Source organism: Phallusia mammillata, chromosome 1 (assembly GCF_965637545.1).
Source record: "Phallusia mammillata chromosome 1, kaPhaMamm4.hap1.1, whole genome shotgun sequence".
Lineage (NCBI taxonomy): Eukaryota > Metazoa > Chordata > Ascidiacea > Phlebobranchia > Ascidiidae > Phallusia > Phallusia mammillata.
The window spans coordinates 12279222-12294298 of NC_137252.1; the positions used below are offsets into that span (position 1 = coordinate 12279222).

Sequence of the window (15077 nt, forward strand, 5' to 3'; positions counted from 1 at the left end):
AAACAAAAACAGAACGTCTGAAGAAAACAAAACATTCAATGCTACGTGGGAAGTTTCAGTTGCTTTCACTGCTGACGAGACCGGTTAAGTAGGCCTACGTAGGCCTACTGTGCCTAATATGCAAGAAACTAACCAACAACAAAAAGTCGAAAGGTTTGGACAAAAAAGTTGCATTTCATTTGAAATTGCAAAACGGGTTTGTGGCTCCCAGTGGTTTTTTACCACATATGAAATTGATCCGATTGGCTCTTATGGTGGTAAAGGTTGGCGACCCCTGACCTAGTATAAGTTTTCGCCACCACGCCTTTGTGATACCATTTCCTTTGCAGACTGGCGACGTCGGTCTAGACAGGTAATTTCACTGAATACACTGTTACTACTCATTAAAAAGGAATGCTGCCCATTGTGACAAACCAATGGACAACTTCACTATTTTAATTGTATTTTACTGAATATTTTTTGCCAGGGTAGGCTACTGACAGTGTAAGGATCCTTAGATGCACTTTTGTAGAGTTGGTTCATTGGAGTACAAGGAAAATGATAAAGCATTTTCTATCTCAGGCTACTAAAAAAATTAACAACACACATAGCATACGTGGATTATACGTGGAAATCCGAACACTTAATTTTAATCGCGCCTCTTTTCCGGTTGTTCTGGAAGAATAAGAGCTCCGACAAGGCGAATGATTGGTTAAACAGAGCCACTATATTGTCATTTTTTAATTGGTTATACCACATTTCTGATGATTTATTTTCTAAAAATATTGGTAAGTCAACTCATATCATTTTGACACACGCCATTCAAAACGTTTCGAATTAGCCTTTAAACCCTGTTTAGAATGTCGATTACGCTAATGTTCCTGTTGTTAGGGGATGTATCATATGATGACCCGCATTCCGTAGGCCTACATTGACACCGATTTATTTTTTGTAGGCTATCCGAGCAGCAATTTTGCTTTTTTTACAGGAAGCGTGTTTTTTTTTTGGCAATTTTTTTCACTCGAAAGTGTTATGTAACAAATTTCATTGCGTTACGTAAGAAATTGTTTTGTGTTGTGTAACATTTTTTGCAAACAGTGAATTTGCAATTTTATATAGCAACGACGTCATTCTAACCAGTTGTGTAGCCTGTAGTGGCCGAGCAGTGCCAACGTCCGCACTTGAGTCACATTGATTCTGCGGTATGAACTATTAATGTACCGCTCTATTATAGATGCCTTATGGCTATCTAACCTCCACACTGAATGCAAACCTTTATAATAGGATTGTTTACCGACATATAGACGACTGTGACCAACATGCTAGTTTGTGGTAGAATCGAAAAGTTCTGTGCAAATTAACAAAAATCGGACACTGAAAGAATACAGATAGAATTGTTGTTTTGCTTACAACTTAGACATCGAATGGTAAGACACGCCCGTAGAGCAGCTGAATAACTCAACACACGCCTATGGTCAAATTAGTTAGACACTAAACAACAATATCATACATGTAATCGTTGTGTTATTCTGTTTTTTTTCATGTTCACATTGCAACACGAACAACATAATGACGTCATCATGCACCAAACGTCAAACAAACAGTAAAAAAAATAAAATGACACAAAATATTTAAACGCATTCGCACAAAAAAAAAACTTTTAGGGCATTTGCCAATAAAATAATAAATCATGATTACTGGTAGATGTTAACATCATCTGACGTTGTAGCGTTAAACGCTTCACGCTGAAGTTATAAACGTGGTGATATGAAACTAGGTCTGCAGCACATGCAAATAAATTATCAAAAAGGATGTGACGACTTTACAAATGCGGTTGCGTGATTTCATTTTTTGTCTTTGTGTCGGATTTCAGCTTGACATTGTGTGATCATCGCACGAAGTTCCTGCATCACCAGACCTCCCTTGCTGTGGGTGACTTGCAGGATTTTCAAAGACTGCGCGGAAACAAAACATATTTGACTGGACTTCAGTTCAAATTCAAATTCGGCCCCAATTTGTCCATGAAACGGTAAGTCTTTACCGTTGTACCTCAAATGGACAAATGGTAACTGCATTTCAAAACTGCGAAGTTTACATAATTACAGGAATCAGCTTAATGAAAAGCAACAACTTCAGCCTTTTTCTGTTTGCATCATACAAGTAAAATGCTGAGGACCTAACAACCAGAATCAAATGTGCAACAGAAAAATTTTTGAGTTAAGACACTGACACTAACAAAAAAGAAATGAAATGCCTTCATATAAGTTGAAGGTGCAATTATGTAATGTGTTATTTTGTTACATTGAAATATTCAGAGCTGCAAAGAAATAAGATTTACCTCAAGCAGCATTTGAAGCGCTTCATCACATTTCGCTGAATAAAGTAAAATCTTTCCCAACTTCATAACCTGAAGTCCGGTCATTGGGTGACACTCGTGAAGATAATTTCTAAAAAGACCCAAGGTGTAAATCAACTTTCAGACCTAACAGTTGTACAACTTATTGATTCAACCAAAACTAGAAGAGTGGCTTTCTGATATACTTCCATTTTATATATTCTATACGATATTTACCAATTTACATAACACATCATTTGATTTACACATATGATTGTTTTTGTAAACAAAAACAAATGGGTCCCCACACGCGCATTTGTGCGGATTTACAGTAAACCAACGTTGCGGTGATTTTTAGATTCTTAAGTACAAATTTTTAGAAAGCATTAACCCAACAATAAAAAAAATTTGTTCGTATTCTTTTTGCACTATTATTGTCATGTAATTACAAAAACATTAAAAAAACGTAACAAATACTTTAATCTAATCTCTTGCTTTGACCCAGATATTGTCGTCCAAGGTCGGGTTTTGAACACAATTTTTTTAGAAAGCTGTAACAGTTGTGTTACAGACACTTTAAATTAAAAAGCAATTTGCTACAAGTGTATACATAACAAATTGTTTTTCATTTAACTTTGTTTCGCAAAACGAGTACCATTGACCTGTAGTAACCTCTCAGGGTGCACACGCCAAACGACTGTTTGACCTTTTGACACCATTTTCAATAGCACGCCGTCCTTAGTGTTCAACAATACTGTTAAGCCTAATGTATACATGCCTTGAGTATTGACTGCTAAATTGATTATCAAAAAACGCTACGTTATGAAGAAAGTTCTGAACTGTGTTTGTAATACCGACTAGTTGACCTTAAGTAACCCGTGATCATGCGGCGGCCAACCTGACAACGAGCATTTAAAAAAACATTTATTTGGCAAAAAAGTCAAGTTCATTTTTTCATCTTTTCTTTGATTAACAACGTTTTTCTTGACATATACAAAACCGAAGCACGGTTATTAGGTTTAAATCACGTCATAGGTGTAAAACCTTCGCCAAAACTAAAAATGTGAGTGATAACTTAATAAAACGAAATAGCATTGCTGTGCAAAACAGCTGATTTCTAATCACTGAAACGACGTCTCGTAAAACGTCTGTCCGACGTCAAGCTGAGCCCTCCCGCTATCGTAAACCAGTGAGTTACTCTCTTGGTACTTCTGCCTACAGTGTCTTTCTTGACCAAACGAGCATTAGACACATTTACGTTTCGGGGGCCTGTGGGTGAACCTCTGGGTCATTCGGGGTCAAACTTCTAGAGAATCAAGTTCAGATTGATAACTAACATATGTCCAAATTTGAATAAATTTAAAACACTTTTTCTTTACCAAACGAGCGTTACAAACCAGCGTTAAAAATTGTACGTTTCGGGGGCCTGTGAGTGAACCGCTGGGTCAAACGGGGTCAAACTTCAGGAGGATCAAATTTGGATTAATAACTAACATCTCTGTAAATTTGAATAAATTTGAAGCACTCTTTCTTGACCAAACGCGTCTCACAAACCAGCGTTAGACAGAAAAAAGAAAAAAAAATACGGACAAAAACAATATGTGTCCCCTTCAGGGAAGGGGACCCATAAAAATCCATGAATTTAAAAGAAATAAAAAAACAAATCCAAATAATTGTAATCACAAATCAGATGATAGTTTTGGTCAAGTTTAGTCGATTATTACCTGTAGGCCGTTAATGCAAGAGCACCATAATGAAAGGCTTTGTCATAACTGTGGCGTTCAATTGCTGCATCCATTGCAAAGTCTAAAACCTACATTCCAAAAAAGTGTTCATACAATTTTATTAAATATGTTGTAATGAATTTATGTAACAGTAAGTATCACATTAAATGCAGTTAATTGCATTAATCCCTTTATTTGCATGGGGATTGTGAATCCCAAACCTAATGTTTGCAGTGTTGCCACTATTTCAGTAAGTGCTACAAATATCTGAATACCAAAGAAAAGCAATTTTCTGAAATATATACACAACATGTTTGGACAAGATCTGAAATCGCATGACAAAATAAAAACAACTCAATTTGTTATACCTTTGCCATGTAAACATTTTCTGGTGGTAAAACTTTCCGATGAATATATCCGTCAGTTAATTCTTTGATTTTGTCGTATTTACCACCATCTCGAAACTCATGAAGATCTCGAAGAAAGTTTTTTGCTGACTCTTGTTTTGATGATGTCATCAGGCCATCAAAATCCTGCATCATCATTTTATCCTGTTCATAAATACACAATCTCATGAAGGTTAGGTAGTGGGCTTTGGTGATTCACCTTGACAGTTTTGACAACATTATTTTTTTCAGCCAGCAAACATAAAAAACATATTCTCTACAGCATTAGTATTTTTTGTTTTTTACTCAACCAGCAATATATAGAAAACTGGTTTCTTAAAATTCATTTTTAAATTACCCTTTTTGTTAAATGTTAAGCCTTTTTAAGAAACAAGAGCAATCTATGTAAAAACAATTAAATCTCTGTGTCTGTAGGTTATGCAATCAATACTTACATGTCTGCAGGAGGTGCAAGCAACACATTTGCATTGAAACCTGTACACATTCATTAATTCCTCCTGTCGGTCACAGGTTGGGGCAAAAAGGTCGGTATAACTAATTAATAGCTGTGGAACAAAATAAGGTTTTTAGGCCTTAAAGGGAATAAAAATTTTAAAAAAATATTTGTGGTTTTTCAATGTGAAATTTTAAATAGATGATATGAAAAAATAATCACCACCTCTTCTCCTTGGTCAATGTCTCGCAATGCTCGAATGTTTAATCGCATCTGGTCAAACTCAGCGACACAATTTGGTTCACAGCTGTGGTTCAGGAGACTGCAACTGAAAACAATTGCCAAAAAACGTTATTAACATTTGATATTTGCACAGTAATATGCACAGAAATATATTTTGGTTCCTAAAAGAATTTTTTTGCGAGAAAACACCCAAATAGAGAAAAGCAAGCAAAAAACTGTGTTATATTGAACAAAGGATTGGTAAGACATTTGTTAAGTGACATGTCTAGTCATAGGCGTAGAGTTTTAAAAAATACCGGGGGTGCGCCGTTTGATCTTCCAAAAATGATGCCTATACTAGTACAGTATCTGTACCAGTATAAGACCAAATAACGACATCTTTTACGTGCTTCAGCCTGTAGTTTCTATAAAATTAATTTGCAAATAGTCACTTGGCGCAATGTATCTGTGTTCGATTGAAAAGTTTGCTGTGCTTTAATAACGTCTGATGTAACGAAAGGACGATTTGCCGAATCAGCCATTTTAACAACGATTAAGTTTAAAAACGTGTTACGGCGGGAAATAAAAGTAAAGCAATTCACGTTTTAAATATAGCCGACACTTAAACTTAGGTCACCCTGGAACAAGTTTAGGCCGTTGCAGAGCTTTGCAAACGGACATTAAACTCGGCTTAGGAATTAATATGTTAACTATTTTTATATTTATTTTTTATTGCAGAGAGTTATAGCGGCAAATAATACTAAAACGTTAGTCCATAAGTCATGTTTATGTTGCATTAAAATGGCCATTTATTGCGAAACAATTACAATTGTTACGTTTCAGCCAATGTCTGTTCGATCAATGGCGTGAATGCAAGCGCATTTGTTTAGCTGGAAACACGTTTTAATTAAACCGACGTAACCTGAACAAAGATGCGATTTTGACGTTATACCAGTGGTTCTCAAACTTTTTTGTTTCGCGACGCCTCTGGAAAAGTTTTCTGAACTTGCGACGCACCAGCAAATAAAAGTTAATGAGGAAACTTATTATTAAAGTTGTGTTTATTGATACAACAACAAAAAGCCACGAAACGGAACTATTCTGCGACGCCCTTGGAAAATTGAAACGACGCACCAGGGCGTCGCGACGCACAGTTTGAGAACTACTGCGTTATACAAAGGTTAAGGCCGGGGGTGCGCGGCACCCCCGCACCCTCGTACTCTACGCCAGACAGTCTAGTGCAGTGTTTCTCAACCTGGGGGTCGCGACCCCCAAGGGGGTCGCCAAGCACTTTTGAGGGGGTCGCGAAGACGCAACCCAACTCGGAATGATTTTGTCATAAAAACTTTCCCTATGACTTCTGTTTAGCATAGTAACTCACACGACCGTTTAATTTAGAACGGGCGCAACAATATTTGCGATCTACAAATGCGGTTTTTGGCTTTTCTTAACATAAAAAAACACGAAATAGTGAAATGGTTAGTGAAAATGACCCACAAACACGAGTTTAATGGTATTCTGGAGTACAGCAAAGCGCCAAACTATTGTAGCCACGTTAGATTGCAAATGTGTGATGAACACAATCAACACATTCTGGTTAAACTTCTTGTGTGCATGTGTAAAGGGGTCGCGTGGTGTTAGAAAATCTCTAAAGGGGGTCGCGTGGTAAAAAAGGTTGAGAACCACTGGTCTAGTGCAATCAGACAGATTTAGTCTTTCAGTTAAGGTCAGTGGTCAGAAAACTATAAAAAATCAGGAATTCTACACCTAATGTGTTTATATCAAAACTCAGTAAGCACATGCATTACGCAAAGACTGATACAAAGAGCATTTGGTTAATTTGGTTAGTAGTGATTTGTCCTTTTGTTAAATAGGCGTTATGAAATTGGGTTTTGTTAAAGGCAGCTCTTCTTAGTAAAGCAGGAATTTTGGGCACAACATGCCAATCAGGATTTCAGTACACAGAACTTCAAAAACACCTTACCAATCTAAACATAAATGCAAATAAAGTAAATGTTGTGTTAAAGCTGTTTTACCTTAAATAAACACCTGTTCCAATATCAGCTTGCATTTCCTCATCAGAGATAGCAAAGCTGTTGTTCTTTATCTGCAAACAAAAAAGAATGTTATTCTTATGACATAAAAAATACGAAACACATTTGACATAGACATATGAACCCAACCACATCAAACAAGTATCCTGACTTTAAATACTGTACATAAAGTGGCGTATTCCAGGGATTAACATTAATTTAATATTAATTGTAATGTAACAAAAGTAAAAATGAATTATTTAATCCACTAAAACTATGAAAATCTTGTGTGTGGCAATTTTTTGCAAAGGGTTCACTGCCCTACCGAACTGATAGTGTATTTGAAAAATTGTCAAAAAAGGTTGAAAGCATTGTTTGTGATGCCAAACAATAAACATGCAATTGTTTGTCCTAAAGTTTGTACTTTGCTAATGAGACTGTGTTGTAGGGTAGGTGTGAATCGTAATCCATTGATACTTCTGTCTTCTTGCTACTAATTTTAGTCTTTGCACAACTCAACATGTGGGTCACATACGACTGGGTTTCGGACTTATCTCATGTGTTTAGGCACTGCTAACAATTTTAATCTGACTCAATGCACCAATTCGATTGGAAAAAGAAACAAAACAACCATTAACATGTAAACCCGGGTGTCAAACTCAAACAACTTTGAGGGCCAAAAACAAACTTTTTAGTAAGTCGAGGGCCACACTATGCAAAAATTTGTTAAAGTGTAACATGAGAACAAAAAAACATTGCATGATTAAAAAGTAAAATGTTCATTAATGCCATTAACTACATTAAAAAGCAATATTGTAGTAAATATCAAACATATATACAGCGTAGCAGAGTAAAAGAACCAACTGCGCTTTATTGCTTTGTGTGAAAACAATGACACAATGATGCAACAATCGAAATTGCTGATTCTGAAGATGGGCTATTTATATCATCCTATTAAAACCACTAATAGAGAATGATTGTATTATGTAAACTCACTGGTCTAACAGGGTATTCCGCCTAAGACATAAATTCTAAAGTTACTTCGAAGGCCGCACATAAACTCTTAAAGGGCTGCATGCGGCCGAAGCAGCGCATGTTTGACACCCTTGATGTAAACTACGTGTGTGGGTGCAGATAAGCACAGTATTTTCCATGGAAATTTCTCATGGCAGAATAAATATGGTGATAACATGCCTTAACGGAAATTTCTAAAAAATGTTCAAGTTTCTGGATTGAGTCCTGCGTAGATGATTATAACTTTTGCACTGACCTTCGCACATAATTCAAGAACCGCTTTTATGTCAGGAACTTGCAAAGGGAGAGCACCCTGTCCCCAATAGGAATGCAGCACAACCACAAATTGACCCAGTCCTTCTTTCTGACTATCAGTAAGGCGGCTGTAATCTGTAAAACAAAAAAAAGAATTAACTTTTATAATGTTCTTTAGCCACAAAGCGCATTTAACCAGGTAGTTTATAAGCTAAATAAGTTACTGCATTAAAACCCTTCAATCATCACAAATGATTCGTACTTATGAGACTAGCTGGAAGTAAGTTTGGGATGTGATATAGCATTACAGCATTCTTTGTTCCTATGCTATTAATGGATCTAATGTAGTAGATCACTGTCAATGCTAATCCACAGTACAGTACCACAATCAATTGGGAAATGCTGCAGACAGTGTACACTGTTTCGACATATAAGGTCTCATCAATGCATGTGGTGACGGGAGATCTACTGAATAACCTTATATAGCCAGGCACTCCAGTTTGTTGGGAGCAACAAGCTAAAAAGCAATTGAGAAATATTGCATAACCACAGCTACCTTATAAAAAGAAGCTTGTGAAAACTCAATACTTTCAATTGTATTGACATAATTTATGTTCTTGTACATAATCAGTGCTTTAAAATCACACCAATAGTATATACACAATGAAACAATTCAAAAAAAGCGTTGAATTTGTTAAAAAGTAAACAATTCAAGGTGACAATATACTAAAATTAGGACTAGTGATAACAAAGCAAGCTGGCTTGACCCCTTCTCTTAGCACCTAAAATCTTGTCAGCTGTTTACTGAGATGGTGTGAACACACAACAATGAGTTGGTTTGGCATCAACAAAATTACAAATGGTAAACAATCTTAGGTCATTTGGGTTCATTAAAAAAATCCATAAATGTTAAGCTATTTAGAGCAGTGATTCTCAACCGCCGGTCCGCGGACCGGTGCCGGTCCGCGTCAACTTTCCTGCCGGTCCGCCAAATATTTTACAATTTTATATCTTAATTGCAAAATGCCAGGTGTTGGAGGCATAGAAATCGTGTGGAAGTCAAGGCTCTACTTTGCCTTGCAGAAACTTCAATAGACCCGCGTCTAATACGTATGATATCAAACAGACAGCAGCAACTTCTCATTAAATTTAATTTTTCATACTTTTTTGAATTGTATATTTTTGTCGTGATTTCATTTTGGGTTGATTTTGAAAGTCCACCGGTCCGCAAAATTTATTTCAAAAGTTTGCCGGTCCGCAAACTTAAAAGGTTGAGAACCACTGATTTAGAGCACAATGCCAAGGATTTGTTGCCACTGTTATGCATCTTGTTATCCAATATGAATGGAGAAAGCACAAATTCAGTAATCCTATGTAGTAATATACATGTTCTGCTTATTCTATACTATTGCACATAAAAGAAAACAACATACTTGACTCTAAATCTACTATAGAAATCAGGTCTTCAGGTTTATTGTCATCCATGGAATCTTCCTGCAAAGTAACCACAGTAACAATAATTCTGCACAAAAGCATCACAAATAGCACTCACTCACCAACTTCCACAAAACACGGCTAAGGAGTATAACAAAGTCTGGTGGAATTTTGGGAGAAACTCTTTTCAATGCTGCACACTCTGGTTTGTGCTGATGCCATGCACCTTTCTGCAAAGAGAGATTAGTATGTAATCTATTGCAGTGTTTCTCAACCTGGGGGTCGCCAAGCACTTTTGAGGGGGTCGCGGAGACGTAACCGAACACGGAATACTTTAACTGTATCATAAAAACTTTCCCCGTGACTTTTGTTTAGCATGTAGTAACTCACACGACCGTTTGATTTAGAACGGGCGCAACATTATTTGCGATTGTATACTTCTATAATTGCGGGTTTTGGTTTTTCTTAACATAAAAAAAACACGAAATAGTGAAATAGTTAGTGAAAAATAGGGATTTTCCGGAATACAGCAAAACGCCAAACTATTGCAGCCACGTTAAGATTGCAAATGTGTGATGAACACAATCAACACATGCTGGTAGTTAAACTTCTTGTGTGTGTGCGTATGTATAGGGGTCGCGTGGTGTTAGAAAATCTCTAAAGGGGGTCGCATAGTAAAAAAGGTTGAGAACCACTGATCTATTGTATTAAACTATCGCATACAATCAAGAATTAAACAAAAATCATGTTATCTTTATGATAACTATAAGATGGATGCTGTATTTATTTGACTGTAGACCGTAGTAAAGTTCCTTCTCGAGAAATCTCGAAAAAATCGAGTCTCGATTCTCGAGAAATAAATAACAATTTGTCGAGAAAATTACGTCAAGTATCATTTCAACTCGCCTCTAGAGCAGACTGGGCACAAAACTTTCTTATTTTGCTTCCGAAACAGTGATTTTTAGCATGCGTTGCCGCTAAACTTTCACCTTTCCCAGGCAGTAGTCATGCCTGGTTGCGTAAGATCTATAACAGCCGCTTCGGTTTTTGCTGGTTTGCTAGAGAATCCGTACTTGCGATCGCTACTAAACGAAAAAAGCGTACAGTCGGAATTTTTTTTTTTTTTTAGAAAATCGGCTTAAATAAAAATTTCGAGACTCTCAAGAAATGGATTTTTAATTTCTCGTTTCTCGAGAATCAAAAAAGTCGAGAAATAAAGGAACCCTGGACCGTAGCTTATAAGTTATATTTTTACCTTACAATTTGTGTGTCTTATGACCAAGGGCATTTTTTGAATAAGGGTGGCCTACATTTTTAATGTCATGTCAATGATTTTTTTTCAGCCACCCTGCATTTTGACAGAATTTGAGTTCAACTTTCATTTGCATGTATACATTACTTACGTTCATTTCTTAACATATTTTTAAACACTTTAATAGGTGGCTTACAAATGTGAAAAAAGTAAGGTGCACAAATGCATTTCTCCACTATTATGCAACATGGAAGCGGAATCTCTCACCAGTATTGTAAACTTACTTGGCATTTACGATCACAATATCGCATAAATTTGCATCCTGAACAACGGAGTAGAGTGTCCTGTCTGTATATAGTGACAAATTAAAAACTTGCGTAAATATACATAAAATTACATTTTATGCAGAATGTAAATAGCAATGAAGATATTACATTTTGGTAATGACTCAAGTTTTTATTGACATTCTATCAGAAGAGACATTGACAAACTTTCACTTGCCTCTTCAAACAGTGATCACATCGTACACCTTTTTGTGATTTAGTCAAGACGTATACAAATGGATCGCAGGAGAGAACAACAGATCCACGAAGCAACCCACTCTTTGTGCAAAGTCCTCTGCCCTTTTCAGCTGAATGAAATACTTCAATCATATTTGATACAAACACAGACAACCCTAAATCTACTTTCTGCCAAAAAAATTGTCAAACAAAAACAACGAATCTGATTAGTGTAACAAAATCGTTTAATAAAAACAAAACCGTCAAAAAACGAAGTGGTAAATTTTGAATTAATTTTTCGGCACTAAAATGTTGTTCTCCAGACTTTTATGCCGTTCGACCGAGACTACTTTCATCACATACGGCAGTTGAACAGACATCTCAAAATATCACCTACTCACACCAGTGACCTGACACAACTGTCAATTGTCATACATACGTGATTTGCTGCAAAAGCACATCTTCAGTCAACACATTTTCAAGCGTTCCACTTCATTGCGTTGATATGCTTGAGTGAATATTTTTCTGTTTTTTGTATTATTTTTTTATTTGAGGATGTAAATTTGTACTCTTTATGCCTTGCTGACTTTCCAACAAATTATGATGAAATTTTAGACAAAATCAGCATATTTAAAAATTTGTTAGAAAGCACCATGAGGTGCTTAAACGAAATATTTATTTAAGAGTGTGCGTAAAATAAATCGTTTGTAAATAGGGAAATCACAATGACGTCACATTAAGTTTTATGCAATGTTTTGTGAAAGTTTTGTTTTTCTACTGTCGTTTCAGTAAATGTAAAGTGAGATTAGTAGGTGTGTGGCCAACTATTAATGGCCTGGAAATTTAACTTATTGTTAGTTTAGTATTATCGCTGTAACATGTTTTCTTTAGATTCCCTTTGTTTGATTTTAAATTATACTGATGGTCACATAAAGTTGAAATGTCACAACTTCCCATTGGAGGCTGGAAAGAACTCGAAAGTGACCCAGGCCTATTTACATTGTTGGTTGAAGATTTTGGTGTACAGGGAATTCAAGTTGAGGAGGTAAGTTTTCTACTTGCTGTATTCAACTTATAACATCAATTCTTTTGATAACAAAAACACATGTTCCCAAGTTTCAAAACACAGCCACTTATAAGGGTAACTAGGTTATTCCTTAAATAAAGATTTTGTGTGACAACCAATCAGGTTTAAAAATATCTGCTGCCATATTATATTTGCAGATCAGTATTTAATTATGTTAAATGTGTTTATATGTATAATAAAAGCTATTATAAAATATTCTATACTATTAGATTTATGAAGGTTTTTGTTGCTTACAGCTTAAACTTACACCCTTTAATGTGTGTTGTTTACATACCAGGTATATGACTTGCAAAAACCTATACAAGGCAAGGTGTTTGGATTTATATTTTTGTTTAAATGGAGTGAGGTTGGTCGGTCACGACGTAAAGTTCAATCAACCACAGATGATCAATTCTGTACTAATGAGGAAATTGTAAATGGAATGTTTTTTGCTCATCAGCTGATTCCCAACTCATGTGCCACACATGCCCTGTTGAGTGTTTTGCTCAATTGTGAGGATATTAATTTGGGGAATTTGCTCACAAGGTTTAAGGTGTGAAAGTTTTTGGATTATTCCTGTTTTAATATCAAGCAACAAAGAAAATAATTAGGATCGCACGCTAAATAAAATTAGCAATTTTTGGCTGATTTGTTTTCTAATGATGTAATATTTTTAGATGGATACCTCGAACTTTGGACCAGAAATGAAAGGATTCTCAATTGGCAATGTCCCAGAACTTGCTGCTGTACACAGCAAACATGCAAGACCTGAGTCAAATCCAGTATCAGACACAATGTCTGATAAACCAAATGGTATTACTTCATCAGTACGAACAATGGAGGCCTTCCATTATACTTGCTATTTACCACTAAGGGGACATCTCTTTGAGTTAGATGGTTTGAAACCATTTCCAATTGACCATGGCCCACTGCCCACCAATGAAACATGGCATGATATGGCTCGACGGGTTGTAAGTGATCGTATAAAGCTAGCCACAGGTGGGGAACAGTGTCATGATATCAGAAACAATCTGATGGCAGTGGTGCCATGCCAAGTGCAGCATTTAAAGGAAAAGTTGTGCTTGATGAAACAACAATTCAGTAAGTTGAAGGAGCTGCTAAAACACAATGCAACTAAATTAACATGTGACTTAGAGGAAGCGGAACGGCTGAATGCAGCAATTAGTGACATAAACATCATGAACAATGCCAGTGATGATGTTGGTGAAAATACACTTCCAAATGGACATGTACAGACTGTTTCTGGATGCACATTGTCTGTTGCTTCACCTCAAGATGTTGACAATTGTGTTGAAAAGAAAAATACTGAAGAAGAATCGTTTGACAATGTTAATGAGCTAGCAAATTGGTTAGCAGAAAGACAACTACTTCGCTATGTTCCAAACAGTATTGTGTTGGATGTTGAATCTGAAACTAGTACACACACTGACTGTGGTGTAAGAACTGTATGGGATGTTGTTTGCATGTTGCCAATTTTTACTGATGAAATATTTAAATGCAAACAGCAGTTGGGTGAAGAAATAGAAAAAAGGCAAAAGTACAAGATTGATGATGCAAGGCGGACCCACGATTATGTTCCATTTATCAGTTTGTTTCTTGCAATGCTTGAGGAGCGAGGACTAATGACTCCAATTTTGGACCAAAATCTTCTTGTTCGAAAGAGACAGTCTGTGGCTTTACAAAGAAGAAAAAGACCACCAGAGCGGAGAAGAAGGAGAAACAGATGAATCGTATTATTGTGTAAACATTTGAGTTTGAAATATCATGTCAAAAATGTTAACACCTGGTTTTGTGAGCAATTTATGCCTAAAATTGGATACTATAGAGATGTTATACATTTTTGTGCTCAAAATGTATTTGGTTATGGACTGTTCATTTCATAAAAAATATCCAATCTTTTCACTTGAAAATAAGAGTTTTGGGTTGTGGACTGCTATTGGATAAATTATGTTTTTCCCTGAACTTGTTTTGCTGTTTTAAATTTAAGTACAGAGTTGAATAAAACCTGGTCGTCTGCAAGTTGTTGTCAACCTTTGAGTGTATGCTTAAATCGATTTATGAGAAGTAGTTCTGCATCTAATCCGTCCTAAAGGTTCCAGTTGAAACCGAATATTTGACCAAAAGGGCGAACCCAAAGACCCGCCGAAATGGATGTTTGGAAAATAATCAAATGTTGGCAATACAAGCGAACTTGTTGAAGACACTTCAAACAACCGTCATGTTTAAGTCAGTGTTTCTTAACCTTTTTACTGCTCGTACCCTTTGAGCGTTTATAAAATTTTCTCGTACCCCTGTCTACAATGACCCACGGAAGTAAACAAAATTGTAACAATAGGAAGTAAACTCAGTGTATTTATAACTTATGCGTTGAATGCATGCTTTAAATCAGGGGTCGGCAACCT

General features: G+C 36.2%; 2 protein-coding genes across 2 annotated transcripts; one reads left to right on the forward strand and one right to left on the reverse strand.

Moving 5' to 3' along the window:
* Positions 1–1495: 1495 nt before the first annotated feature.
* LOC145223224 (histone-lysine N-methyltransferase SMYD3-like) lies at positions 1496–11801 on the reverse strand. Its single transcript, XM_080089608.1, has 12 exons — positions 11590–11801; positions 11373–11436; positions 9959–10066; positions 9836–9896; positions 8404–8537; positions 7137–7207; positions 5104–5206; positions 4880–4990; positions 4407–4589; positions 4039–4127; positions 2318–2426; positions 1496–1934 (listed from the first exon to the last, which is right to left on the reverse strand). Exons 1-12 carry the CDS (start codon positions 11739–11741, stop codon positions 1824–1826), a joined length of 1296 nt encoding a protein of 431 aa, XP_079945734.1. The 5' UTR covers positions 11742–11801; the 3' UTR covers positions 1496–1823.
* Positions 11802–12458: 657 nt separating this feature from the next.
* Positions 12459–14694, forward strand: LOC145223219 (ubiquitin carboxyl-terminal hydrolase calypso-like). The gene is made up of 3 exons (XM_080089600.1): positions 12459–12633; positions 12953–13207; positions 13332–14694. The coding sequence occupies exons 1-3, from the start codon at positions 12529–12531 to the stop codon at positions 14400–14402; spliced, it is 1431 nt and encodes a 476-aa protein (XP_079945726.1). The 5' UTR covers positions 12459–12528; the 3' UTR covers positions 14403–14694.
* Positions 14695–15077: the final 383 nt, after the last annotated feature.

Bases quoted from the DNA above. Each gene is read 5' to 3' on its own strand.
- LOC145223224 (XM_080089608.1), bottom strand. From the start codon at position 11,741: ATGATTGAAGTATTTCATTCAGCTGAAAAGGGCAGAGGACTTTGCACA. The intron at 4,128-4,406 runs GTATAACAAATT...TTTGGAATGTAG, and splicing joins AAAATGTTTACATGGCAAAG to GTTTTAGACTTTGCAATGGA. The intron at 1,935-2,317 runs GTAAATCTTATT...GTTTCCGCGCAG, and splicing joins CGCTTCAAATGCTGCTTGAG to TCTTTGAAAATCCTGCAAGT.
- LOC145223219 (XM_080089600.1), top strand. From the start codon at position 12,529: ATGTCACAACTTCCCATTGGAGGCTGGAAAGAACTCGAAAGTGACCCA. The intron at 12,634-12,952 runs GTAAGTTTTCTA...TTTACATACCAG, and splicing joins AGGGAATTCAAGTTGAGGAG to GTATATGACTTGCAAAAACC. The intron at 13,208-13,331 runs GTGTGAAAGTTT...TAATATTTTTAG, and splicing joins ATTTGCTCACAAGGTTTAAG to ATGGATACCTCGAACTTTGG.